The 26,034-nt window shown below is 37.5% G+C and overlaps 1 protein-coding gene across 3 annotated transcripts in view; it reads left to right on the top strand.

Moving 5' to 3' along the window:
- Positions 1-26,034, top strand: part of SMARCC1 (SWI/SNF related, matrix associated, actin dependent regulator of chromatin subfamily c member 1) — a 190,017-nt gene that overhangs the window by 44,466 nt on the left and 119,517 nt on the right. For all 3 annotated transcript variants that reach the window (XM_059939489.1, XM_059939488.1, XM_059939490.1), the window contains exons 5-8: positions 59-151; positions 3,016-3,085; positions 10,625-10,694; positions 14,014-14,089. In XM_059939489.1, the coding sequence (XP_059795472.1) occupies positions 59-151; positions 3,016-3,085; positions 10,625-10,694; positions 14,014-14,089 (309 nt within the window). The remainder of the gene's footprint in view (positions 1-58; positions 152-3,015; positions 3,086-10,624; positions 10,695-14,013; positions 14,090-26,034) is intronic.

Below are 26,034 nucleotides of genomic sequence, written 5' to 3'. Positions count from 1 at the left end.
ATAATGTGACATTATTTCAAAGCCAAAAGAATTTCAAAATCTGTTCTTTTATCCTCAGAGCAATTGTCTGACCAGACCCAACATCTACCTCATTCCAGACATTGATCTGAAGTTGGCTAACAAATTGAAAGATATAATCAAACGACATCAGGTAATATACATGATCACTTCAGAAGCATTGTGTAGTATAAAATTCTTATGACTTTCAGCTATAATACCTTTTGATATCTGTAGATATATATACATTAAGTGAAAGTTTTCTCTCTTTTGGTTCTTACAGTACCAAGTTTTTCTTCTCTCTCCACTCACCTCCAGTTCTTAGCCTAGAATAGCATTTTCCCCCTAGCATTATTGAGATATAATTGACACATAACATGGTGTAAATTTAAGGTATAGAGTGTGATGATTTGATACATGTATGTATCCTAGAGTAGCATTTAGTAATGTCATTGGTATGGATTCATCATAGTCTTACTATGAAATATGTTTATGTAGAGTTAAAGAGACCAGCATACTGTGCATCACCATAATTATAAAGTCAAACAGAGTGAGAGCTGGTGACACAGTTGTTGGTAGGAGATAAGATACTACCTCAGGTAAACCTGCCTCCCCCCATTATATGTATTGTATTTATATTTGTAGCTTTGAAAAACTGGAAAATTCTGTTTTCCCCATAAGCTTACCTTGTCTTGGTTTACATGTACCAGTGCTATATTCTGTCATCTTCACCTCCTTTCTCTAACTTCATTTTAGGTGAAGACCTTGCATATTTATGCATGTGTAGGTCTGTGACTACATATGTGGCTAAACTGTAAGCAGACTTTTGTCATGGTAAAGTAGCTGAGGATACTCAGAAGATAATTTTTTGAAATATAATCATTTGAATGACAGTTTTACCAATTCTTAGAATTAGTTGAGAAGCCTCATGAAATATCTGTCTTTTTTCTGCTGCAAGAGAAATTGCTGGTTAAATTATGTTTTAGCATCTAGTAAAATATCTTCCAAGTTCTCAAAGCAAATATTTCTAATATTGGGTTGGCCAATAAGTTCATTCGGGTTTTTGGTAAGATGGTACGGAAAAACCCGAACGAACTTTTTGGCCAACCCAGTACTTCTTAAAATTGGAGATTTAGTACAGTCTTTTTCCTACATATAACATCTGTACCAAAGAGAAGGGTAATAGGATTGTGCCTTCAGTTCAAGCAATCTGAAGTCCACTTCCTTTTTTTACTAGCATATGAATTTGAACAAATCACTTAACCTTTTCTCTTTTAGACTATCTATTGGAGTGACTGTCAAGTATAGCTTAATTACAGGTGGAATGTTAGAGGGCATAAGTGGAACAAGTTAACCAGCTGGTTGTTGATTTCAAGCTGAAATTATATACTCTTATTGCTACCCAATCATCCTGGGAAAAGTTTATGTGTTTTCCTACAATTTATACTGAACATTTATTGCTGTCATATTTCTTAAGAAATCTGACTTAGTGATTATTTTCTAGGGGTAACCTCCAGTGAGATATAAAGATCTTCCCGGTTTCATAGAATGTTAGGGAAGAGATCCTAAAAGCTAATAATAATACCATTATTGAATACTGATGATCAGGCATTTGCATTTAAAATGCATTAATAACTCCGTTGAGCACTTACAGTGTGCCTGTCACTGTTATTAGCTCATTGTGTCTATTAACTTAGTCCTAACAAAATTCTTGTGAAATAGGTTTTATTGTTACCAGTCTATTTCACAGAAGACACTGAAGCACAAAAAAATTAGATACTTGCCCATGTCATGTTAAATAGTATATGGTGGAGCTAAGGTGCAAACCCAGGCCTGTCTGATGGACTCCAGAGGCCAAAGTCCTCAACAGTGTGCTCTTCTGACTGTTGCCTTGCACATTAGATGTCGACATCCCCTTTTCAGCCTCTCATCAGGCTGTTAAAAGTGTACTCAGACACTTCTAATGATTAAGAATTCCTTGCCTTATTTGGTAGCTACTTCATCTTTATTTATTTTTTTTCTTAATCTTTAGATAGCCCTAAATATAAGAAGCTTAGAGTTTTCCTGCAGCTGAAAATAGCATTATTATATTTTTCTAATTATAGTATTTAGTAAATATTCACTGTCAAAGACAAAAATTAGGTAATATGTTAATGTGCTACTTACACCTGATTTTAAGACTTCTCATCATTCTTATGGTCTCTAGAATGAGCACTTTTGTGTCTGAATGACTTCCAAGTCATATTCTAGACTGTATGTAGTATTATTGCTGTGGCCTAGCTAGAACTTGACTTTAGCATTCTAACATTGACTTAAAACAACAGACACATACATACATGCTAGAGTGAAGTCAAATGTCTATCCTGTATGTATGTAGCCTTAGGTTATGTCTCATGGCCATAAACGCATTGATTTACTTCAAGTAATATTGATAATTTGTGATGACTTTGGAGTAACTTTCAGAATTAGTTGGAGGTATTCAAATTACTGATAAGGTTAGCCAGAGAGAGAGAGAGATTCAAAGAGAATTAGCTGGGGACTTCCCTGGCCGTCCAGTGGTTGAGACTTTGCCTTCTGTGCAGGGGGTATGGGTTCGATGCCTGGTTCCGGGAGCTAAGGTCCCACATGCCTCATGGCCAAAAAACCAAAACATAAAAAGCAGAAGCAATATTGTAAAAAATTCAATAAAAATTAAAAAAAAAATGGTCCACATCAAAAAAAGTCTTTAAAAAAAAAGCAACAAAGAAAATTAGCTAAGAGGTATTTGTATTATTTTCCTATTCAACGATGTAAACTGTGTCTATGGATAATTTATTTTTGTTTTTTCTTGTTAATCACCATCCCTTTCCTTGACTAAAAATAATGAAAATATTATAGTTTTAAAATACTGCTCTCAAAAAAATATAAAAAGTAGAATAATGCCTTTATAATTCTTAGGCAGTTTGCATCTGGCGAGACGTCTCATAGTTTGTTTGCTATATGTTTTATTTTTACATTACTTCTTCATTTGCTTTCCAGGGGACATTCACTGATGAGAAGTCAAAAGCTTCCCACCACATTTATCCATATCCTTCCTCACAAGAGGATGGTAAGTTAGTTTTTGGTTATGAACTGATAAACTGATACTTTACTAGATTTTAAATTATATTAGCAGAGGTTTAAACAATATAACCAGCTTTAAAAAAATAAGAGACTTTCAAATATTAAATAAATATCATAGATGATTTAAATTTATAGTTTTTTTTTTTTTTTTGCTGAGTTAGGCTTAGCAAACTAATTCTGTGATGTCCAGTTTTCTGATCATTAGACTTATTTCTTTGTTGGTAATCATTATCTGGGTGTTAAGTCTAGGCAAGCATTATACATTATATGTTAACTATGTTAATGTTTGCTGTATCTCTTGTGTTCTGAAAATTAAGAGAAATTGCAAGACAGAAGAACATTTCTTGGGAAGATTGGCTTACTGACTGTCTAAACAGGGCCCCTCAGCAATATTTTTTAATTAATTAATTAATTAATACTATTTATTTATTTTTTATTGGTCTCAGGCAGCCAGCTCTTGGTTTCATTGAATTTCTCTAATGCTTTGCTGTTTTCTATTTGATTGATTGCCACTCTGATCTTTTATTTCCTTTCTGCTGCCTACTTTGGATTTAATTGTTGTTCTTTTTTTTTAATTAATTAATTTATTTTTGGCTCTGTTGGGTCTTCGTTGCTGTGCGCGGGCTTTCTCTAGTTGCAGAGAGGGGGAGCTACTCTTCTTTGAGGTGTGCGGGCTTCTCATTGCGGTGGCTACTCTTGTTGCGGAGCACAGGCTCTAGATGCGTGGGCTTCAGTAGTTGTGGCGTGTGGGCTCAGTAGTTGTGGCTCATGGGCTCTAGAGCACAGGCTTAGCAGTTGTGGTGCATGGGCTTAGTTGCTCCATGGCATGTGGGATCTTCCCGGACCAGGGCTCGAGCCCATGTCCGCTGCATTGGCAGACGGATTCTTAACCACTGCGCCACTAGGGAAGCCCTCAGCAATATTTTAGTTTGGTGAATTTATAATGGTTCAGATTCTGATCTTCAACTCTGCTATCATAAAAGTTGATTTTGTCATTGGCCAGAGTTCATTAGATCTATGGAAACTGATTTGTGCTAACCATTCTTTCAAGGGTTGGAAAGTTGGGAAACAAACTATGAATTAACTAACACGGTTAATTAATTTAGATTGAGAAATAGATCTCTTATAGGGATCAAGTCTTCTTGTAAGCACAACATACCCGTGTAGGACATCTACATAAGAAGCCAAATTATATCAGATTTGAATGGCTAATTACCTGATGCTGAGTGTTTTTTCCTGACCAGTGCAGTTTTGCTAGAAGTCAATAACAAAAAGATTACAAGATTATCCCTGATGCTTGAAAATTAAGAAATATATTGCCATATAATCCTTGGGTCAAAGAAGAAATTACAAGGAAATAGAATATCTTTGGAGCTGAATAATTATGAAGTGAATAATAAAGTATGAGAACATTAAATTTTGTAGGATGCCGCTGAAGCTGTGCCCAGAGGGAAATTTTTATCTTTAAATGCATATATTAGGAAAAAAGAAAGACTGAAAAATCAATGGTCCATAAGAAATTTATCTCAAGAAATTAGAAAACAACAGCAAGTTAAACCTAAAGGAAGAAGGAAATAAATAGTAAAGATAAGTGCAAAACTTTATGAAGTAGAAAATAATACAATAGCAAGGTGATCAGCAATCTCAGAAATGGTTCTTAGAAAAAACTAATAAGGCTGTTAAAGTCATGCTGCAAATAAGCGAGAAAAAGAGAAAGAATAATGTCAAGAATGGAAGGGGGACATCACTACAGATCCAACAGATATTACAAACAGTTGTAAGAGGTTAGGTTGGTGCTTGCTTGCTTGCTTGCTTGTGTGTTTGGTGTCAAATCTAAGAAACTATTGCCTAATCCAGTGTCATGAAGTTTTACAACTGTCTTTTCTTCTAAGAGTTTTATAGTTTTAGCTGTGACATTTAAGTCTTTTCATAATCAGTTTTGTTGCTGAAAGCTTGATTTTATTTGTAACAGTCACAATTTTAGCTCTGTGATTATGATGCTTTTATAAAGTGTGAAACTTCACTCTGCCTTCAGTGTTTAATTGGTAGTTTCTCAGATTTTATCCTGTTAGGTAATAGCAGTTGGTTTCCACTAGATGGAGGTGGTGAATAGCTGTTTATGATAGCCTTCTGTTGCTGGCTGACTCTTTTTCACTAATAAGGCTGTTATAAAACATCTAGGTTGTGAACTTTTTGGAAAAAAAATTGCCTTTTAACAAAAGATGTGAACTGTAATTGTTACATTTAGATACTTAATGATTCCTTATTCATGCTGGTTTTGTTTTTCTCCTTTGTTGAAGTACAGCCTCGATTACTATATAGTAATGCTTGCTTGGTATTGCTATCAGTAGTAATTATTAGGAGATGGCATTTAAATTTTAATTTTAATATATTGGAAGTTATTTTTTAATGTAAAATGTGATTCTTCACACTATAGGATTTACCTTAGAATAACTGGCTGTCAAATAAATGTTGACTCTCAACGAAGCTTTGTTGGGCTACAGGTACTGTTTTAGATGAGTGTGCAGATGATAACAGTACCAGCCACAACACATTACAGACCATGTTGTAAAACCCTTGCAGATGTGGTATACCTTTTATGAAGATTAGTTAAGTTTAAAATAAAAGGTGACATTTAAGATACTGGTAATATTTTGAGTATGGCATGCTAGAAGGGGGTACAAATTAAGCAAAAGCATAGAGGCAGTAAACTATGAAATTTGAGGAAAAGCAAATGGCAAAGTTTGGCTGTGTGTCTTAGATAGTGGGAAATAAGTGGGTAGGTGAGAGGACCTGAGTCTGCTTTAAAGAGGCTTGTTTTTATTTGGTGGATGAGGGAGAGGGTAGACAAATTTTGATGATTTTGGTCAAGAGAAGCGTGCAACTATGGCTGTAGTAGGAAAATTTTCCTGGGAGCTGATTTCTGGGATACCAGATACAAGGAGACTGGTTAGAGAACAGGACCCATTGGGAAGCTCTGAATTAAATTGCTGAGTGAGGAGGTATGTTAATCATTGGATGGGATAAATTCATATATCAGGAGAGCAAAGGAGATAGGTGGCAAACCGGGATGGTCCATATCTTAATAGTCGAGGGAAAATAAGGAAAGGAAAGCATTTCCGAACAAATGAGGTGGGCAATGGAATTTTTCTACAAAGAAATCAAAGTGAAGCCTAAGACAGGGCATTTGGTCAGTCAGGAAATAATTTGGGAATGAAATTTCAGTAACTTGGAAATGAGAGCAAGTTGTAGAGTTGGTGGAATATCGCTGGTTTCCCAGGATGTATGGCAGGGAAAAGAAAGTGGAGGATGGCACCCACCAGACGGTTTGGGTTTTGTCTTTCAGTGGTGGCTTTACAGTATATTTCTGGGCAGAGCAAAAGTAAATTGAAGCACATAGTTGAGTTGAGACCTGGTAGGGATAAAGGGTTTGGTTTAAGAACATAGGTTGAATTACTGGTTTTAGCAGAAGGAATATGTAGTTCCTCAGAGAAGAAAATAAGTGAAGAGAATTCTTAAAAATTGACAAAGTGTTTAGAAGAGGAAAAGAGACTAAATCTTGTTCAAAATAAATTATTTAGATGGACAAATAAGTCCCTTCGGTTTTCTTATCTGTTCTTAATTCTGTTTTCTTTTTGTTCATCTGACTTGATAATTTTAAATGGCCAGGTTTTAAAAAAATTTTATTTTATATTGGAGTATAGGTGATTAACAATGTTGTGTTAGTTTCAGGTATACAGAAAAGTGATTCAGTTATACATATACATGTATCTTCAAATGACCAGTGTTTGTGTTTGCTGTTTATTTCATCTGATTGGCCGGGTCTGATGTTGAACCCCTCTAGAGAATTTTTCAGTTTTGATATTATATTCTTCAACTCCAGAATTTTTGTTTGGTTCTTTTTTATCGTTTCAGTCTCTTTGTTGATGTTTTTAATATTGTTCATATATTGTTTTCCTAATTTTGTTTAGTTGTTTAACTGTGTTCTCTTGTAGTACCTTGAGCCTCTTTAAAATGGTTATTTTGAATTTGTCAGGTAATCCATAGATCTTTGTTTTTTTAGGGTTGGCTTTTGAGATTCATTTTATTCCTTTGATTGGGCCATTTTCCCTTTCTATTTCTGTGTCTTGTTATTTTCTGCTGTGTTTATTTATTTATTTGTTTGTTGGCTGCATTGGGTCTTCATTGCGGTGCATGGGCTTCTCGTTGTGGTGGCTTCTCTTGTTGCGGAGCACGGCTCTAGGTGCACGAACTTCAGTGTTTGTGGCATGCGGGCTCAGTAGTTGTGGCTCGTGGGCTCTAGAGCACAGCCTCAATAGTTGTAGTGCACGGGCTTAACTGCTCCATGGCATGTGGGATCTTCCTGGACCAGGGCTCGAACCCGTGTTCCCTGCATTGGCAGGCGGATTCTTTTTTTTTTAATTAATTATTTATTTATTTTATTTTTGGCTGTGTTGGGCCTTCGTTTCTGTGCGAGGGCCTTCTCTAGTTGTGGCAAGCGGGGGCGCTCTTCATCGCGGTGCGCGGACCTCTCACTGTCGCGGTCTCTCTTGTTGCGGAGCGCAGGCTCAGCAGTTGTGGCTCATGGGCCCAGTTGCTCCGTGGCATGTGGGATCTTTCCAGACCAGGGCTCGAACCCGTGTCCCCTGCATTGGCAGGCGGATTCTCAACCACTGCACCACCAGGGAAGCCCGGCAGGCGGATTCTTAACCACTGCACCACCACGGAAGTCCCTTCTGCTGTGTTTGTTTTGTGCGTTCGAAAAAACAGCCACATCTCCCAGTCTTTATGGTCTGGCTTTGTACAGGGGAAGACCTTCACCAATCAGCTCAGCTTGAGATCCTGGCATCCCTCAAACAATTTCTGGGCTTGAGTATGTAATTTCTCAGTTAGAGAGGTTTGCTGTTTCCTCTTTCAGGAATTTATAATCTCTTGCTCTCTCTAGTGTCTGGCTGCTGTACCACAAGTTTGCTGTTGCTGCAACAAGCCACTGAGTGAACCCTCTTTGATCTCTGGGGTGCCCAGGCTTCCAGAGTATGCTGGTTCCCCATCAGCACTCTGAGTTAGTTAAGACAGAAACCTGTCCCTTGGGCAGCCCACCTAAAAGCCAGAACACTGGATATTTATTCCTCTAATTTTTCCCTACCAAGGAAGAAGTTGGGTTCTGTGTGCTTTCTCCTGATCACAGCAAGCTGAGCCAGCCATCTGTGGCACTGTGGTTCTCTGGTGCTACAGTAAACCTCTGAGCTCTTTTTTCTTCTCTGTGACCACCACACATCCAAAATATGCCAGTTCCATTAGTGTTCCAAGTCAGGTGAGACAGACTAGTCCCTTGGCAGCCTCCTGAAAAGTAGGAACGTTGAACACACAACCGCTCTTCTTTTCAGCCCAAGGGAGAAGCTGAGAGCTGAGCTTTTCCTCCTGATCCTGCTGAGCTCTGCTGGCTTGGGGGAATTGTAATTGTGGTTGATATGAAATGACTTTTCTTACTGTTTCAATGCAGCTGTTCTCGACTTTGAGCTTACCTGGGGTAGTGCGACTTCTTAATTGGTTTCCAGGCTTTTTGGATGGTATATTGTTAAGTCGTCTCTGGTGGAACAAAGTCTGAGCCTTCCTATCTGTCACTTTGCTGACATCACTTCCTGTGTGTTATTCCCTTTTATGGTCAAATAACATTCCATTGTATGAATATACTACCTTTTGTTTAGTCAATGGAAAGTTGATGGACATTTATTTATAATAATAATGCCATTATGTTTATTTATGCACAAGTTATTGCGTGGACTTACGTTTCCAATTCTCTTATGTTTATACCTAGACAATGAATTGCTGAGTCATACTGGCAACTCTATGTTAAACATTTTGAGATACTGCCAACCTGTTTCCCAAAGTGGTTGTACCATTTTACAGTCCCATCAGCATTGTATGAAGATACCAATTTTGCTACATCCTCATCAACACTTTTTATTTCCTGATTTTTAATATTAGCCTTTCTAGTGAGTGTCAGACAGTATCTCTTTGTGATTTTGATTTGCATTTCTCTAATTGTTAATGAGTTCGAAGTATCTTTGCGTGTGCTTTTTGGACATTTGTATATCTTCTTTGGAGAAATGTCTATTCAGGTCCTTTGCCTATTTTTTGTTGGATTATTTGTCTTTTTATTGTTAGTTGCAAGAGCTGTTTATATATTCTGAGTTTGGACTAAATTTTACTTGAAAATTAAGGTTTTTTAAACTGATTCTGTGTAACTTATTGTCATCTCCGGGAATAGTGTGAATTCACATCTCTAACTTTTAGTTATTTCTGCTACTGGGAAAATTTTCAAAGACAGTCAGTGTCACAATCTTTATAAAAGTCAGCTGTAGAAAGGATAGATATCCTTTTTTCTTTACCTCCTAAAGCTGCACAACCTTTGAGATAGATTTTGTATTCTATGTAAAAGACAGCTCTTACTAGAGAGTCTCAGTATATTTTATTTATACAGAGCGAGTTCTGAAAGGCCCACTGGCCTTTTTTTTTCACTTATTCCTTGGCCATCTTGGGATATCAGGTTAAGGAACAGGGCCTGATTTCTTTCAAGATAGTAAGGTGAGCAGTTGGATACTTAAAAAAGGGCATAGGCGTGTGGGCTTCATGGCTTCAGTCAGTGAAGGTGGGGCTATTTCATGTTGAAATTGGCAATGAGAAGCCAATTTTACTTGGCTGATTTCACTTAGTTTTTCTATTTTGTTATTATGTGAGCTTCAAGGGGCTTACCTCATCATTTCCCTTTTAGTACTAGAAACAAGTTTTCTAAGCTAAATTTAGACTCAAAGGAATCATAAGTACTGAAATGGAGATGTGATTCAACTGTGATTAAATCAACAAGAATCATGTGATTATATAAATTTGCACCTATCTTTGGTAAGGAAACTTGAAATCAGAATATCTACATTATGTGATCATATTGTTTACACTCTTGTTGGGAGGACTATGTTAACACATAGGAAGTCATTAAAGAATAATAAAAATAGTATTACTGTTAAAACCTTTGATGTAGCACTATAAAGTGCTATAGGACACCAGAGAAAGTGGATCTGGAGGAAAAAGAGTAGTTGGTAAAACTTTCATCAAGGAGATGAAGCATGACTTACACCTTGAACAATGCATAGTAATTGCAAAGCTTCACAGAAAAAGGGAGGAGAGGTTCTGTATGGGAAATGAGGCAGTAAAGAATATAGTGATATTGATTTGGATGGATCTGGAGACAAATAGGCAGGTGGATGGGAGGGGAGAGTATTTTAAATACTAAAGTAGACAGTTGGTTTTGTCAAGAGCGATGGATAATAGGCCTAGAATCTAGTAAGTCTGAATACACGGCTGAAAAACTTCCCCTTAGTATGGCAGATAACATTCAATTAGGAGGAAAGATTTTTGGGAGGAGCTTACTAGCAAACCAAAAACTCTAGGTAAAAGTTAAGTCTAAGTAATAGTTTATTCATTTGTTTTGTCAGATTGACTAAAGTTTTTTCTTTTTCCTTTTCAGAAGAGTGGTTGAGACCTGTGATGAGAAAAGACAAGCAGGTGTTAGTGCATTGGGGGTTTTACCCAGACAGGTAATGTTGATATGTCCTTACATCTGGTATAAAGAGTTTTGTCAGTGCAAGCCAGAGTTATTTATATATAGTTTCGCTTTCTGAATAGGGACAATTTTGTTGACTTGTTTTAGTCATTGAACTCCCTTCTTTTGAGTATTCTCTTACTGACTTTCTTATTTATTAAGTTATAGAGTTCAATGAAGTCACAGACTTTATTTATCTTAAACTGATATGTTTGCTGTGTTTGCCAAAACAGTCCTTCAGTATGGTATTAGACTGCTAATTTAGATTTGTTTCCTTTAAGAAATGAATTTTTCTTCCGGGTATTTTATGACTGGTTAGTTTTATTTTATTTATTTATTGATTTTTAAATACTTATGCGATTCTATTACGGATGAAATTATGTCTAAAATGAAGTATATATCATAACTCATACCGTGTTTTAGTATCTAAATGTGAATAAAGAATATTATAAACAAGAACAAATGTCAGTGAAAATGGTGGTTCTTGTTTAATTAAACTTATGCCTGCATAGGGGGCATTTAGGAATAAGGACAACCTTTCATGTACTTCATCTTCTTAAACCTACAGTAGAGCTGTTTAAGTGTTCATTTCACTATTTTCAAGTGGAGAGACTCTCCGTTGTGGGTTTTTCATGTCAGACCAGTCTTCTTTCATCTGTATCCACATCCACTTCTAGCCATACCATGTTATTGGAAGCAAATCCCAAACATATCATTTCAATATTTCAGTAATAAGTATTTCAGTATGTATTTCTGAAAGATAAGGACTCATTTAAAAAAAAAAAAAGCACAATACCACTGTCAAACCTAAAAAATTTAACAGAATTCCTTAATGTCAAATATCAAGTAATTGTCATATGATATATTTGATTGATTGATAAGATTGATATTTGTTGGAATTAGAATTTAAACACATCTTGTGATTAGTTGATATGTTTCTTAAGTATTTTTCAGTTTATAGGTTCTCCCTGTGGGGAAGCCCACCCCTCCTTACAGTGTATTACTTAAGAAACCAGGTTGTTTGTCCTGCAGAGTTTACCACAGTGTGGAATTTTTTATGGCATCACTGTGGTGTATTTGAACATGTTTCTCCATTCTCTGGAGTTGATCAGAATCTATTTCAGTTTAGGGAAGGAACAAGACTTGCATAGGTGTGTGTTCTTCATCAGGAGACATATAATGTCTGGTTATGTGTTGTTTTGAAGTTAATCTATTTGAGTGACTTTATTTTACTTATAAATATATTTTTTGAGGAAGAAATACGTCTTTAGATATCTTCAAGTTTTTAAGAATATATTCACAGTTTTCATACAAGTTGACTTAATTAGAACCAAATCAAGTCAGCTTGCTTATCAACCTTTCTTGAACCATAATTGACCACTTTACATGAACTAACATTTTTTTTTAATTAATAATATTTAAGTAAATACTTTCTAGAGAACATTTCTTATCTCAAGGCTTTAGGTATTCATGGCACTATTAAAACAAACTTTTCAGTATCATAGAAACTATTACAGGAACTCAGCTTGCCTTTGAAACACTTCGGTGGAAACTCAAATTTATGACAAACTACATAAAGTATAGGATTGAAATGAATTTTATAGTAACACATTATAAGACATGTTAGCTTGTTTGCTAGCCTTTTGTTTATGTATCAAATAAACTATAATGGCTAGCTCATGTCCTGCCTTCTCAAGGGGCCTTGTTAGTTCACTTTCTTAACTATAGTTTGTGCCCTCACTTCTTATTGTAACATTTTCTTGTCAAGACTTAAAGAATATAAGGTTTTTAATTGTTTTACTCACCATTGCAGTCTTTACCTGGGTAGTTAATTAATTGGCAAAGGAACTTTTTTTCACCAGCTCATGTTTAGTTGTTCCTAGAAAACTTACCAGAGTACTGTTAATAGGTCTGTTGAGCTATACTTCTTCCAAATGCTTTTCAGCTGACTTCTGAGAAGTGGCTAAAGGAAGCCAATGCTTGTTACTGTACTTATATTTCATTTAGATATCACTTAGCTTTATAATAATTTATTGGCCAGTATAGGAGCGTTGATAAAGTTTTAATTTGGTAGGTAATTTTATGCTTATTTCAAAATTGTGGAGTAAGGGGAGTGATTTATATCAGTGAGTTGGATTTCACTGATAAGAGAACCATTGAGCAAAGACATGTGAAGATAGGAGGGAGTGAGCTAGATGGATATCTGGGTAATGAGGAGCATATGTAAAGGGCATGATGTGGCCACCGTCTGATATTCAAAGCATACCACTAAAGCCCATGTGGGTCGAATATAACATGAGTGAGGGGAGAGTACTAGGAGATGAGGTCATAGGACCAGATGATGAAGCCTTGGCAAACCACTGTACGGATTTTGACTTTAACTCTGAGTTCGGTGGGAGCTGGCAGGTTTTGAACAGTGAGTGATGTGGACTGACTTAGTTTTTAAAAGGATTGCTCTGGTTGCTGTGTGAAAAATGGACTCCCAGGGGCTTTGGGTCAACATGGAAGGGTGAGAAGTTATATAGATCCTAGACATATTTTGAAGGAGGAAGTGGTAGAAGTTGTTGATAGTTTGATTGTAGGATGTAATTGAGAGTGAAGTCAAGGATATCTTGCAAGGATTTTGGCCAGAACAACTGGAAAAGTGGAATTGGCATTTCCTGAGAGGAGGCTGATTGGCTAGATCACATTGTTGGAGTTGGGATGGCATTATATGTTGAATTTTGAGTGTATCAGTATTAGGTTTGAAAGCTTTATTAGACACGTAATGAGAGATGTGGAATTGGCAGTTGAATTTATGAGTGCAGAATTCAGAGAATAGGGCAGGTATGAGATTTCAAGTCATCAGTATATGTTTGAAGGCATAGAACTGCATGAGATGATCATCAAGAGAATGAATAAGTAAGAGGATTGTTCCAAAAACTGAAACTTGGGGCCTTCCAGTGTTGAAGAGGTTTGGGAGGAGAGGAGAAACTGGCAGTGGAGACTGAAGAGAGAGGCTTGTGACTAGAAGGAATGCCAGATGATAGTACTGTCTTAGAGGACAAATAAGGGAAATGCTTTGAGGAGTGATCAACATGTTGAAATTCTGTGGACTGAGGCTTTTAAACTTCGGGTTTTATGATGTGAAGGTTACTGTAGACCTCTGCAGAAGAGTTTTCTTGTCAGAGTGTTAGAGATAAAAGTATGTGATAATTTGCTATTACTGGATCCTAATAGTATTTCTAAAATGTATTTTTACCTCTTGATCAAAGTCTTTTTAGTGAATGAATTTGGGTTCTAATTTGTTTTTCCTTTTTTCATTTTCTTTACAGCTATGATACTTGGGTCCATAGTAATGATGTTGATGCGGAAATTGAAGATCCACCAATTCCAGAAAAGCCATGGAAGGTGAAAGATCCTTTTTAAAACAAAATTTATTCTTACATAACTTAATAGCCCTTCTTAGCTGTTCTCAACAACAATGTTTTAAAGAGATAGAATGATGATTCTTCCTTTCTTGTCATCCTATTAAGAGATACCTATGGTCATGAAGACCTCATTATCCAGGTCTTAGATCATATATCTGCAGTGATGTTTGAGGAGACCCCAAAGGAAAGTTAGATTGTGGTTTGAGATAGTTGAGAGTATTAGGAGTGGAGTTGGACATCATTGATGATGTCATTTAGGAAGGCTGGAAGCAGTGCCTGCGTGGCTTTTATTATGATACAGACTTCTCTTACTAATCATTTCTATTATAATGGTTTCAACTTTTAACGTGGAAATAATTTTGAAAGTGCAGGACTAATACAAAACAAAGTACTGTTTTATACTCTTATTCCAGATTCCCATTGTTATTATTTTTAAAAAATATTTATATATTCATTTTTATTTGGTTGCGCCAGGTCTTAGTTGTGGCTCGTGGGCTCCTTAGTTACAGCACTCGGGGTCCTTAGTTGCAGCAGGTGGGCTCCTCATTTGTGGCCTGCGGGCTCCTTAGTTGCGGCATGTGAGCTCCTTAGTTGTGGCATGCTAACTCTTAGCGGCATGCGTGTGGGATCTAGTTTCCTGACCAGGTATCGAAACCAGGCCCCCTGCATTGGGAGCGCAGAGTCTTAACCACTGCACCACCAGGGAAGTACCCCCTGTTGTTAATTATTGAAATAATTTATTACCTGATAAAGGGCCCATACTCCGTTTTCACCAATTGTCCCACTGATATAATAAGCTTTATACTTAGTTTTTCCCCTGATCCAGGATCCAGTTCAGGATCACACACTGCATTTAGTTGTCACATCTCTTTAGTCTACTTTAATCTGAAACTTTCAGCCCTTCTTTTTTCTTCTATGATATTGGCATTTTTGAAATACATAGGTCAGTTGTTGTTTTAGAATGTCCCTGAATTTTAGTTCGTGTATTTCCTTCTTATTATATTCATGCTATGTATTTTTGGCTGCAGTACTCCATAACTAATATTGTGTCCTTCTCAGTGCATCATATTGGCAGCCTCATATTGTCCATTTTTCCCATTATGGCTCATAGTTTGATCATTTGTGAAGGTACTGTCTGCCTGGTTTTCCCACTGTAACATTACCATTTTTCTCATTGACATTTAAAATATTTTATAGGGAAATACTTTGAGACTACATAAATATACTTTTCTTCATTGAATTTGTGTCTGAAGGTTTGCTCATCCATTAATAATTTCTGTGACTGAATTAAGTTATTACTGGTGCTTTTCTAGTTCTATCCATTCCATCTGTGCTTGCAGTTGGCATTTTGCAGCAGGGACAAGCTTTCCCTTCTCCCTTTGTGTGTGTCTGTGGTCTATGCATTCACAAAGCAGTGACATTACTACCATTCTTCATTTTGATGAATTATCTAAATTTGGCCAGTGGGAACGCCTTTAAGCCACCTCCTGTGACCTTTTGGCATTATTTGATGCATTTTTGCATACCTCCTACCTTCTGGGACAAAAAGATGTTCCAAACTCCTTTTTTTTTTTTTTTAATTAATTTATTTAATTTTTGTTTATTTTTGGCTGCGTTGGGTCTTTGTTGCTGCGCTCAGGCTTTCTCTAGTTGCGGTGAGCGGGGGCTACTCTTTGTTTCAGTGTGTGGGCTTCTCCTCGGGCTCCAGGTGCACGGGCTTCAGCAGTTGTGGCTCACGGGCTCTAGAGCGCAGGCTCAGTAGTTGTGGTTCACGGGCTTAGTTGCTCCACAGCATGTGGGATCTTCCCGGACCAGGGCTTGAACCCGTGTGCCTTGCATTGGCGGGCAGATTCTTAACCACTGCGCCACCAGGGAAGCCCCCCAAACTCCTTTGTAATTTTCCCATGCCAGTCCCAGAATCAGTATTTTTACAGCGAGCTCTGCTCCTTTCCATGGGTGATTTTACATGATTTTTATTGACTTTTATATTGTGTAAGGAGCATTTAAATTGGATCAAAATGTTAGATTTTAGACCTGGTTCAACCTATTTCTAATTGTGTGACTTTCAGAAAGACAGCCTTTGAGCTTTAGATTCCATATGAGGAAAATGGGATTAACCAAAATTAGTCTTTTTTTTTTTTTTTTTAAAAAGACACTTTTTATTTGTAAATAACTTCAAACTTACAGAAAAGTTGCAAGAAAAAGAATAGTACATGGCATACCTGTATACCCTTTATCCAGATTTGCCTGTTAACATTTTACTCCCATTTTGATTTATCATTTATAGTCTGTATCTGTTTATAAATATGTTTTTTCTGAATCATTTGAAATAAAGATGCATATATAATGGGCCTTTACTCCAGTAAGTGTGTGTTTACTAGGAATAAGAAATTCTCATACATAAGCACAGTAATCAAGTTCATTAAATTTAACATTGACACAATATTTTAGTCTACTATCCATATTCCAGTGTTGCCACTTGACCCAGTAATTTTTTTTAAATTAGTTTTTATTGGAGTATTGTTGATTTACAATGTTGTGTTAGTTTCTGCTGTACAGCAAAGTGAATCAGTTATACATAGACATATATCTACTCTTTTTAGACTCTGTTCCCGTATAGGTCATTACAGAGTATTGAGTAAAGTTCCCTGTGCTATACAGTAGGTCCTTATTAGTCTTCTGTTTTATATATATAGTAGTGTGTATATGTCAATCCCAATCTCCCAATTTGTAACCCCCGCTTTCCCCTTGGTAACCATAAGTTTGTTTTCTACATCTGTGACTCTATTTCTATTTTCTAAATAGGTTCATTTGTACCATTTTTTTAGATTCCACATATAAGTGATATCATATGATATGTTTGTCTTTCTCTCTCTGACTTACTTCACTCAGTATGACAATCTCTAGATCCATCCATGTTGCTGTGAATGGCATTATTTCATTCTTTTTTATGGCTGAGTAGTATTGCATTGTATGTATGTACCACATCTTCTTTATCCATTTCTCCGTCAATGGACATTTCATTGCTTCCATGTCCTGGCTGTTGTGAATAGTGCTGCAATGAACATTGGGGTACATATATCTTTTCGAATTATGGTTTTCTCTGGATATATGCCCAGGAGTGGGATTGCTAGATCATATGGTAGTTCTATTTTTAGTTTTTTAAGGAACCTCCATACTGTTCTCTATAGTGGCTGTACCAATTTACATTCCCACCCACCATGTAGGAGAGTTCCCTTTTCTCCACATCCTCTCCAGCATTTATTGTTTGTAGATTTTTTGATGATGGCCTTTCTGACTCGTGTGAGGTGATGCCTCATTATAGCTTTGATTTGCATTTCTCTGATAATTAGTGATGTTGAACATCTTTTCATGTGCTTTTTGTCCATCTGAATGTCTTCTTTGGAGAAATGTCTATTTAGATCTTCTGCCCATTTGGAGGGCTTTTTTTTTTTGACATAGAGCTACATGAGCTGTTTGTATATTTTGGAGATTAATCCCTTGTCGGGCACTTCGCTTGCAGATTTTTTTCTCCCATTCTGTGGGTTGTCTTTTCGTTTTGCTTATGGTTTCCTTCACTATGAAAAAGTTTTTAAGTTTAATTAGGTCCCATTTGTTTAATTTTGTTTTTGCTTTCATTACTCAAGGAGGTGGATCCAAAAAGATCTTGTTGCAATTTATATTGGAGAGTTTTTCTGCCTATGTTTTCCTCTAAGAGTTTTATAGTACCCAGTCTTACATTTAAGTCTTTAATCCATTTTGATTAAAATGTTTTTTATAACATTTTTTGGGGAATTCCTTGGCAGTCCAGTGGTTAGGACTTGGCGCTTTCAATGCTGGGGCCACGTTCAATCCCTGATTGGGGAACTAAGATCCCACATGCTGCGCAGCCAAAACAAAACAAAAAAACCCATTTTTTTCCTATTACATAATTCTGTCTGATACCAGGTATTGAATTCCTCTGTCATGTCACTTTAGTTTCCTTTAATCTGTAACATTACCACAGTGTTTCCTTGCCTTTTACCATGTTTTTGAATTTCAGAAGAATACTTCTCATTTGGAATTTCTGATCTTTCCTTGTGGTTGATTCAGTCCCTGCAGTCTACTTAGAATGCTGCATGAGTGATGTGTCCTTCTCAGGGCATCATATTGGCAGGCATGCTGTGTCCATCTGCTCCTCACTGGTGATCTTTTTTTTTAAAAAAATATTTATTTATTTGGGTGTGCCAGGTCTTAGTTGCAGCACGTGGGATCTTTGTTGTGTCACGTGGGATCTTTGTTGTGTCACGTGGGATCTTTAGTTGTGGCGTGTGAACTCTTAGTTGCGGCATGTGGGATTTAGTTCCCTGACCAGGGATCAAACCCAGGCCCTGTACATTGGGAGCATGGAGTCTTAACCACTGGACCACCAGGGAAGTCCCTCCTCACTGGTGATCTTAATCACCCAGTTAAGGTGTTCTGTGATGGCTCCACTGTGTGGTTACTTTTCCCCTCCATTTGCAACTTATAACCAATTTGTGAAAGATTCTTTAGACCATGGAGATATCCTCCTTCTCATCAAAATCCTCCGTCACCCAGGTTTAGCATCCACTTAGAATTCTTGCCTGAACCAGTCTTTTCTTTGATGATTACACAGCGATACTTTTCCACTCCAGCCCTTCCCTCCACATTTACCAGTTGGCTTTCAGAGTTCTCCTGTAAGCAAGAACCCTTCCTTTTCCCTCTTTTACGTATTTATCTGTCTGTTGTCAGTGTGAATTCATGGAATTGTAATTTTTCAGTGGTCAGTAATTCATTACTTCATTATTTTGTGCTGAAGTTGTTTCATATTTGGCTACTGGGAGCCCCTTCAGGCTGGCTTGTCATCCTTGTTTTTTTTTTTAAGATTTTTTGATGTGGACCATTTTTAAAGTCTTTATTGAATTTGTTACAGTATTGCTTCTGTTTTATGTTTTGGTGTTTTTGGCCATGAGGCATGTGGGATCTTAGCTCCCCGACCAGGGATCAAACCCGCACCCCCTGCATTGGAAGGCGAAGTTTTAACCGCTTGACTGCCAAGGAAGTCCTTGGCTTGTCATCCTCGTGATGCACTTGTCATTTTTGAGCACCTCCTTTAGGGCATAGCAGGATGTTCCAGGTTCATTTAGTATCTTCCATTCCTCATGCCTAGAATCAACTGTTTCTCTGAGGAGCTCTCATTTCTTTCAGTAGGAAAAGATATTAGAGACCACGATCTGGGTACAGGTATGCTCAGTGCTACTGAAGTATCTTTGCTTCTAGGTCCTTTCTATTCAGAGCTATTATGTATCTGTAAACTCAAATGCAAACAGTAGTTGAGTACACATATACGTGCATATACACATAATATATATATTTTAGAAATAATGAGGCCATAATGATACCTCCAGTTCTAATCTGTCCCCACAGTGTTCCTTTTTGCCCTCCCCTACTCCATATTTATATGTCTCTTCTTCCGAGAGTAAGAATCTTGGCTCCCAGCATCAACACATTTACCCGGTTCATGAATACGTTCAAATTAGTTTCAGAATTGCTTTGCCCCTTCCACTATCATAAACAAAAATACTAAAAGAGTTCAAGATATGTTTGTGGTTCTCCTGCTCCCCTAGCCCTGCCCAAGACTGAGGGTGTATTATATATTGGCAAATAGTGTGTTCATGAGTTACCTGGATGAACCTTTTTTCCCCTCCCTTCAGTGCGGTTGTTACTTATTTGAAGTATTGTTAGGTTTATTTCTTTCAGTTTGATTTCAGTTTTGGTGTTTCCTCTCCCTCTTCCCATCCAAGCTGGTTTAATTTTATATATATTTATTTTTTAAGATTTATTTATTATTTATTTAACTTATTTATTTTTGCCTGCGTCAGGTCTTAGTTGCCGCACGCAGGGTCATCATTGTGGTGCACAGGCTCTTCGTTGTGGTGTGCGGGCTTCTCTCTAGTGGCGTGCGGGTTTTTTCTCTTCTCTAGTTGTGGCATGCAGGCTCCACAGCACGTGGGCCCTGTAGTTGTGGTGTGTGGGTCCCAGAGCACATGGACTCTGTAATTTGCAGCACACGGGCTCTAGTTGAGGCATGTGAGCTCAGTAGTTGTGGCATGCGGGCTTAGTTGCCCCGCGACATGTGGGATCTTAGTTTCCTGACCAGTGATCAAACCCACGTCACCTGCATTGTAAGTCAGATTCTTTACCACTGGACCACCAGGGATCTCCCTAGTTTTATGTTTTGAATATGTAGAATTCTAATGTGCTTTCAAAAAATGTATGCTTCCAAAAAATGTATACTTCCCCATGAGTTCGTTCTATTCCCATCTCCCCATTCCTTGTAGAATAAACTTAATATTTTCTGGCTTATCCTTCCTGTGTTTCTTTTTGCCAAAATATGTAGGTGTTTGCATATTTTTTTATTTCCCTCTTTTATACTTTGCCTTTTCTGCTTAATCTTTCCTGGAAACTCTTGGTGGTCATACCTTCACAGTGCTCCATTATACTTGGAAATGTGAATAGTTGCCATTATTTTAGAATTACAGACAAAGCTGCAATAAATAACCTTGTGCCGTATGTATTGTCTTATTTATTTAAGGTGTATGGTCAAGGTAAATTTCTAGAATTAGAGTTGCTGTGTTGAGGAGTAAATGAAAATACATAGTTTTGTTAGATTCGTGCCTCTACCATGGGAGTCTGCACCATTTTGAATTCTTGTAAACAGTGAAGCCAGAGTGCCTCTTCCCTCATAGCCTCACCAAGAGAGTGTATGTTGCCAAGCATTTGAATTTTTGCAAATCCTGATATGTGAGAAATGGTATCTATGTTAATTTTAATTTGGTATCTCTTTTTGTGAGTGAAGTTGAACATCTTTTTGTATTTTCAAGGGTGTTTTTTAATGTTTTTTTAATTTTTTTTCTCATTTTTGGGTAAGTTTTTTCTGTTGTCTCCTAGAGTAATAAAAGTTCTTTAAATGTTTAGAGTATATTGTAAATATTTAGTTGTATTTTTTAATTTAGTTATGGTGGGGTTTTTTTGTAGTTTTGTTTTGAATTGAAGTATAGTTGATTTACAGTGTTGTGCCAATCTCTGCTGTACAGCAAAGGGACCCAGTTATATACATAGAGACATTCTTTTCTTTTTTTAAAAATTTATTTATTTTTGGCTATGTTGGGTCTCCATTGCTGCACGCGGGCTTTCTCTAGTTGAGGCGAGCAGGGGATACTCTTCGTTGCGGTGTGTGGGCTTCTCATTGCGGTGGCTTCTCTTGTTGTGGAGCACGGGCTCTAGGCGCACAGGCTCAGTATTTGTGGCTTGCGGGCTCAGTAGTTGTGGCACGCGGGCTGTAGAGCGCAGGCTCAGTAGTTGCGGTGCACGAGCTTAGTTGCTTTGTGGCATGTGGGATCTTCCCAGAGCAGGGCTCGAACCCGTGTCCCCTACATTGGCAGGCAGGTTCTTAACCGCTGTGCCACCAGGGAAGTCCGGGAAATGTTAACTTTTAAAATCTGGCCTTTCTTTGTTAGAAATAAACTTTTTTACTTGACGTGTAGACTACAGAAAAATTTTTAACCATTCTTTTTGTGTCTCCATGTATGGGTTACAAATAAGTGCTGAATCCTCATTTAGAGTGCCAGTGCAACAGTTGTTCCCTTGTGTGATGTTTCTGTGATTTTCACACCCACTCTCCCCCTGATTCCTGGGTATAATTTATTGGAATGACAAATTCTTATAAGGAATGAGGCAGCTGATAGCATTTCTTTGTCTTGTTTTTAGGAAAATAGAATGACTTTTAAAAAAAATTATTTATTTATTTGGCTGCGTTGGGTCTTCGTTGCTGCGCGCGGGCTTTCTCTAGTTGTGGCGAGCGGGGGCCACTGTTCGTTGCAGTGTGCGTTCTTCTCATTGCAGTGGCTTCTCTTGTTGGGGAGCATGGGCTCCAGGCGAGCAGGCTTCAGTAGTTGTGGCACATGGGCTCAGTAGTTGTGGCGCTTGGGCTCTAGGGCACACGCTCAGTAGTTGTGGTGCACGGGCTTAGCTGCTCCGCGGCATGTGGGATCTTCCCAGACCAGGGCTAGAACCCGTGTCCCCTGCATTGGCAGGCGGATTCTTAACCATGGGTCACCAAGGAAGTCCCTAGAATGACTTTTAAAGGGAAATACAATAGCTAAAGAATGCCCACCCTGCAATAAAAGCAATTACAAATACTTTAAATCAGTGGTTTTCAAACTTTGTTGATCATGTATGTCCAAGAAAGCAAAATTAGGAACTACTTACTTTAAAAATATATATATTTATTTATTTATTTATTTTATTTTTGGTTGTGTCGGGTCTTAGTTTTGGCATGTGGCATCTGTATTGCAACATGTGGGATCTTTTGTTGCGACATGCGGGCTTCTCTCTAGTTGTGGCTCGCGAGCTCCAGAGCGCGTGGGTTCTGTAGTTGCAGCCTGCTGGCTCTCTAGTTGTGGCTCGCATGCTCAGTAGTTGCAGCGCATGGGGTTAGTTGCCCTGCAGCATGTAGGATCTTAGTTCCCTGACCAGGGATTGAACCCACGTTCCCTGCATTGGAAGGTGGATTTTTAACCACTGGACCACCAGGGAAGTCCCCTACTTCGTTTTACATTTAGTTAACATATAAAATTTTTCACTAGAAATTTAAATAGTTACTGAGTACATGAAATCTTTCATGTTTATTTATTTTTTTGCTTTTATGTTTGTATTTACAAACTAAATTTAAAAAATTTTTTTAACTTTTTAGTTTATATTGGAGTATAGCCGATTAACAATGTTGTGGTAGTTTCAGGTGCACAGCAAATGAGACTTAGCCATACATATATACATGTATTCATTCTCCCCCAGACTCCCCTCCCATCCAGGCTGCCACATAATATTGAGCAGAGTTCCCTGTGCTATACAATAGGTCCTTGTTGGTTATCCTTTTAAAATTAATTTATCATATTTAAATACTTTTTCTTAATGTATCCTGTGAAGTCTAAATTCCAATTTGTGCTCACTGTTATCCATTTTAAGAATAAATGCATATGCTTTTCGTTAAAAGTCAAGTGTGTTATATACTTTATTTTTCTTCTTGAACCTGCATTTTTATTTTACCTTCAAGAGAATATAATCCTAGTATAATACTTTTTAATGCTTGAAGATCTTATCCCTGAAATCTAGAGAAAAGGAGCTAACTAAGCATGTCTTTAGTCAGAATATTTGAACTGGAATTTTATTTTCTCTATTATTGTATAAAACAATGCGTATGTATTGTTTTGTTGCTCTAGAGGAAATGTGATTGCTATGAGAAAGTTAGCACTTAATTTAAAATGTTAAATTGTGGATATTAATATTTATTAAATATGAATAATAAAAACGGATCACAGTTTTAAAAAACACCTGTGTACTTGCCACTCTCAAAAAAGAACATTACCATTACGTTTGAAACATTCCATGTTCATCCTTTGGCCTGCCCACTCAGAGCTAACCATTATTCTAAATGTTTGGCTTGTCTTTTTTATGTAGTTTTACCACACACACACACACACACACACACACACACACACACACACACACATATACAAACACACACACACAAAACTACACAAATCCTGTTTTAGTTTTCACATTTAAAAAGCTTTAATATCAGCGTAATCATATTGTGTACTGTGGAGCGGCTAACCCCGTGTGCCACAACTACTGAGCCTGCGCTCTAGCGCCTGCGAGCCACAACTGCTGAGCCCATGTGCCACAGCTACTGAAGCTCGCGTGCCTAGAGCCCGTGCTCCGCAACAAGAGAAGCCACTGCAATGAGAAACCCGCACACCGCAATGAAGAGTAACCCCCGCTTGTCGCAACTAGAGAAAGCCCCCACGCACAGCAACGAAGACCCAACTCAGCCAAAAATAAAAAATAAAATCAAATAAATAAATTTATTACAAAATAAAAATTAAAAAAATAGGTTTTCCTAGTAGCTTACCTTTTTGTTTTCTATCCCAAGGTCATCACGATATTGTCTTAAATGATCTTTAAAAATTCTTTAGTTTTGCCTTTCATATATAAAGATCTTTAATTTACCTGGAATTAATTTTTAAGCATGTTATGATGTAGGGAAAAAAAAATTTTCCCCATATTCTGTTAGATCTGCTATAGTTTCAAGGTGGAAAAATATTGAAGCTGGATTTCTCTCCCCACTGATCCATGCCGTTTCTGTTAAAAGTAAATTTTTATGTATGTCGTGATTTGTTTCTTGGCTCTGTTATAAAGTTTTATTAGTTATTTGTTCTGACTTGAGTACTCCCACTTTTTTCTTCTTCAGGAGTCTTTTGGGTCTTTGCTGTTTTGTGTAAAGTTTAGAATCAGCTTGTTAAGGTCCATGTTAAACGAACTCATTGGGATTTTGATTGGAATTAAATTTAATCTGTAGAACAACTTGGAGAAAACTGACATCTTTACAATACTGAGCCTCTCAATTTGTGGAGGCAATTTATCTCCCAATTTATTTAGGTCTTTTATATCTTTCAGTAAAGTTGTATAATTTTCTTCACATTTCATTGATCATCTCAGAATGATCATATAGTAATTAAAGTATATTTTTGGAAAATTTTTTCTCTATTAAACCTCATATATGGAGTGTCAGTTGTGTAAAACTACTCTTCCTTTTACAAGGGTTGGCAAATTATAGCCACTTGTTTTTGTATATAAAATTGTATTAGATCACCACCAAACCCATTCATTTATGTATTTTCTGTGGCTGATTGCACACTATAGCAGCAGAGTTGAGTAGAGACAGAGAACATATGGCTTGCAAGCCTAAAATATTTAGTATCTGACCCCTTACCCCCCCCAGTAAAAAGCATACCAATTCCTCCTATATTTGTGTTGTCCCTTTATGTTCAGGGAAGATGATTTTAAACAACAACAACAAAAACTACCTTTAAATGTAATCTGAGAGGTTATAACCAAACTATTCTCATTGAAAACTTGAAAAAAATGTGAACTGTGCTCTCTAATGTTAGAACTACTCAGTCTCCAGCATTGTCTAGCAGTTTCAAACATATATCTTTGTGTGTAGTCAAATCTAGACATCTGTCTAGTCAGAGTTAAGTTGTTACGTGGAAAAAAATGTTGATTAAAGGGATAAACTATATGACTTGTGAGCCATATAACATTGTAAAGTATTACGGAAGGAGTTTTAGAAACATACTGTGTTGAAGATCATAGTTGTCAGAAGTTTAGGACTGGGCTTGATAGCAGAGTTCACCGTCGTATCATTTCATAGGTAAGGAAACTGGGTTACAGAACTTAGATAACTTTGCTGAAGGTTGCATAACCTATTATATTATTCTGACCCTAAGGTGTTTTTATGAGACAGGTAATAGAGCATAGTGGCATAAGAGCTTAGGCAGAACTCCGTGCAAAGCTTTGCCTCTTGGTAGGTAAGTAACTGGGCAGCTTGCTGACACTGTGTGCCCCAGTTTGCTGATTTGGAAAACTGGAGAGACTAACCTGCCTTGCTTAGCGGGATTAAACAAGATCATATTATATGTAAGGTGTTCAGCAGAGTGCCTGGCACAAATGATCATTAGTTGTCCATACTGTCCTAACATACTTTCTCAAGAGAATTCTCTCAAGGTCTTCTGGATAGTAAAGAATGTACAGTGTGAGGGGCTTCCCTGGTGGCGCAGTGGTTGAGAATCTGCCTGCCAATGCAGGGGACACGGGTTCGAGCCCTGGTCTGGGAAGATCCCACATGCCGCGGAGCAACTGGGCCCGTGAGCCACAACTACTGAGCCTGCGCGTCTGGAGCCTGTGCTCCGCAACAAGAGAGGCCGCGATAGTGAGAGGCCCGCGCACCGCGATGAAGAGCGGCCCCCGCTCTCCGCAACTAGAGAAAGCCCTCGCACAGAAACGAAGACCCAATACAGCCAA

The sequence above is a fragment of the Balaenoptera ricei genome, chromosome 11 (assembly GCF_028023285.1).
Source record: "Balaenoptera ricei isolate mBalRic1 chromosome 11, mBalRic1.hap2, whole genome shotgun sequence".
NCBI classification, from domain to species: Eukaryota; Metazoa; Chordata; class Mammalia; order Artiodactyla; family Balaenopteridae; genus Balaenoptera; species Balaenoptera ricei.
Note: the sequence above shows the minus strand (reverse complement) of the source record. Positions and strands in the feature narration are given on the sequence as shown.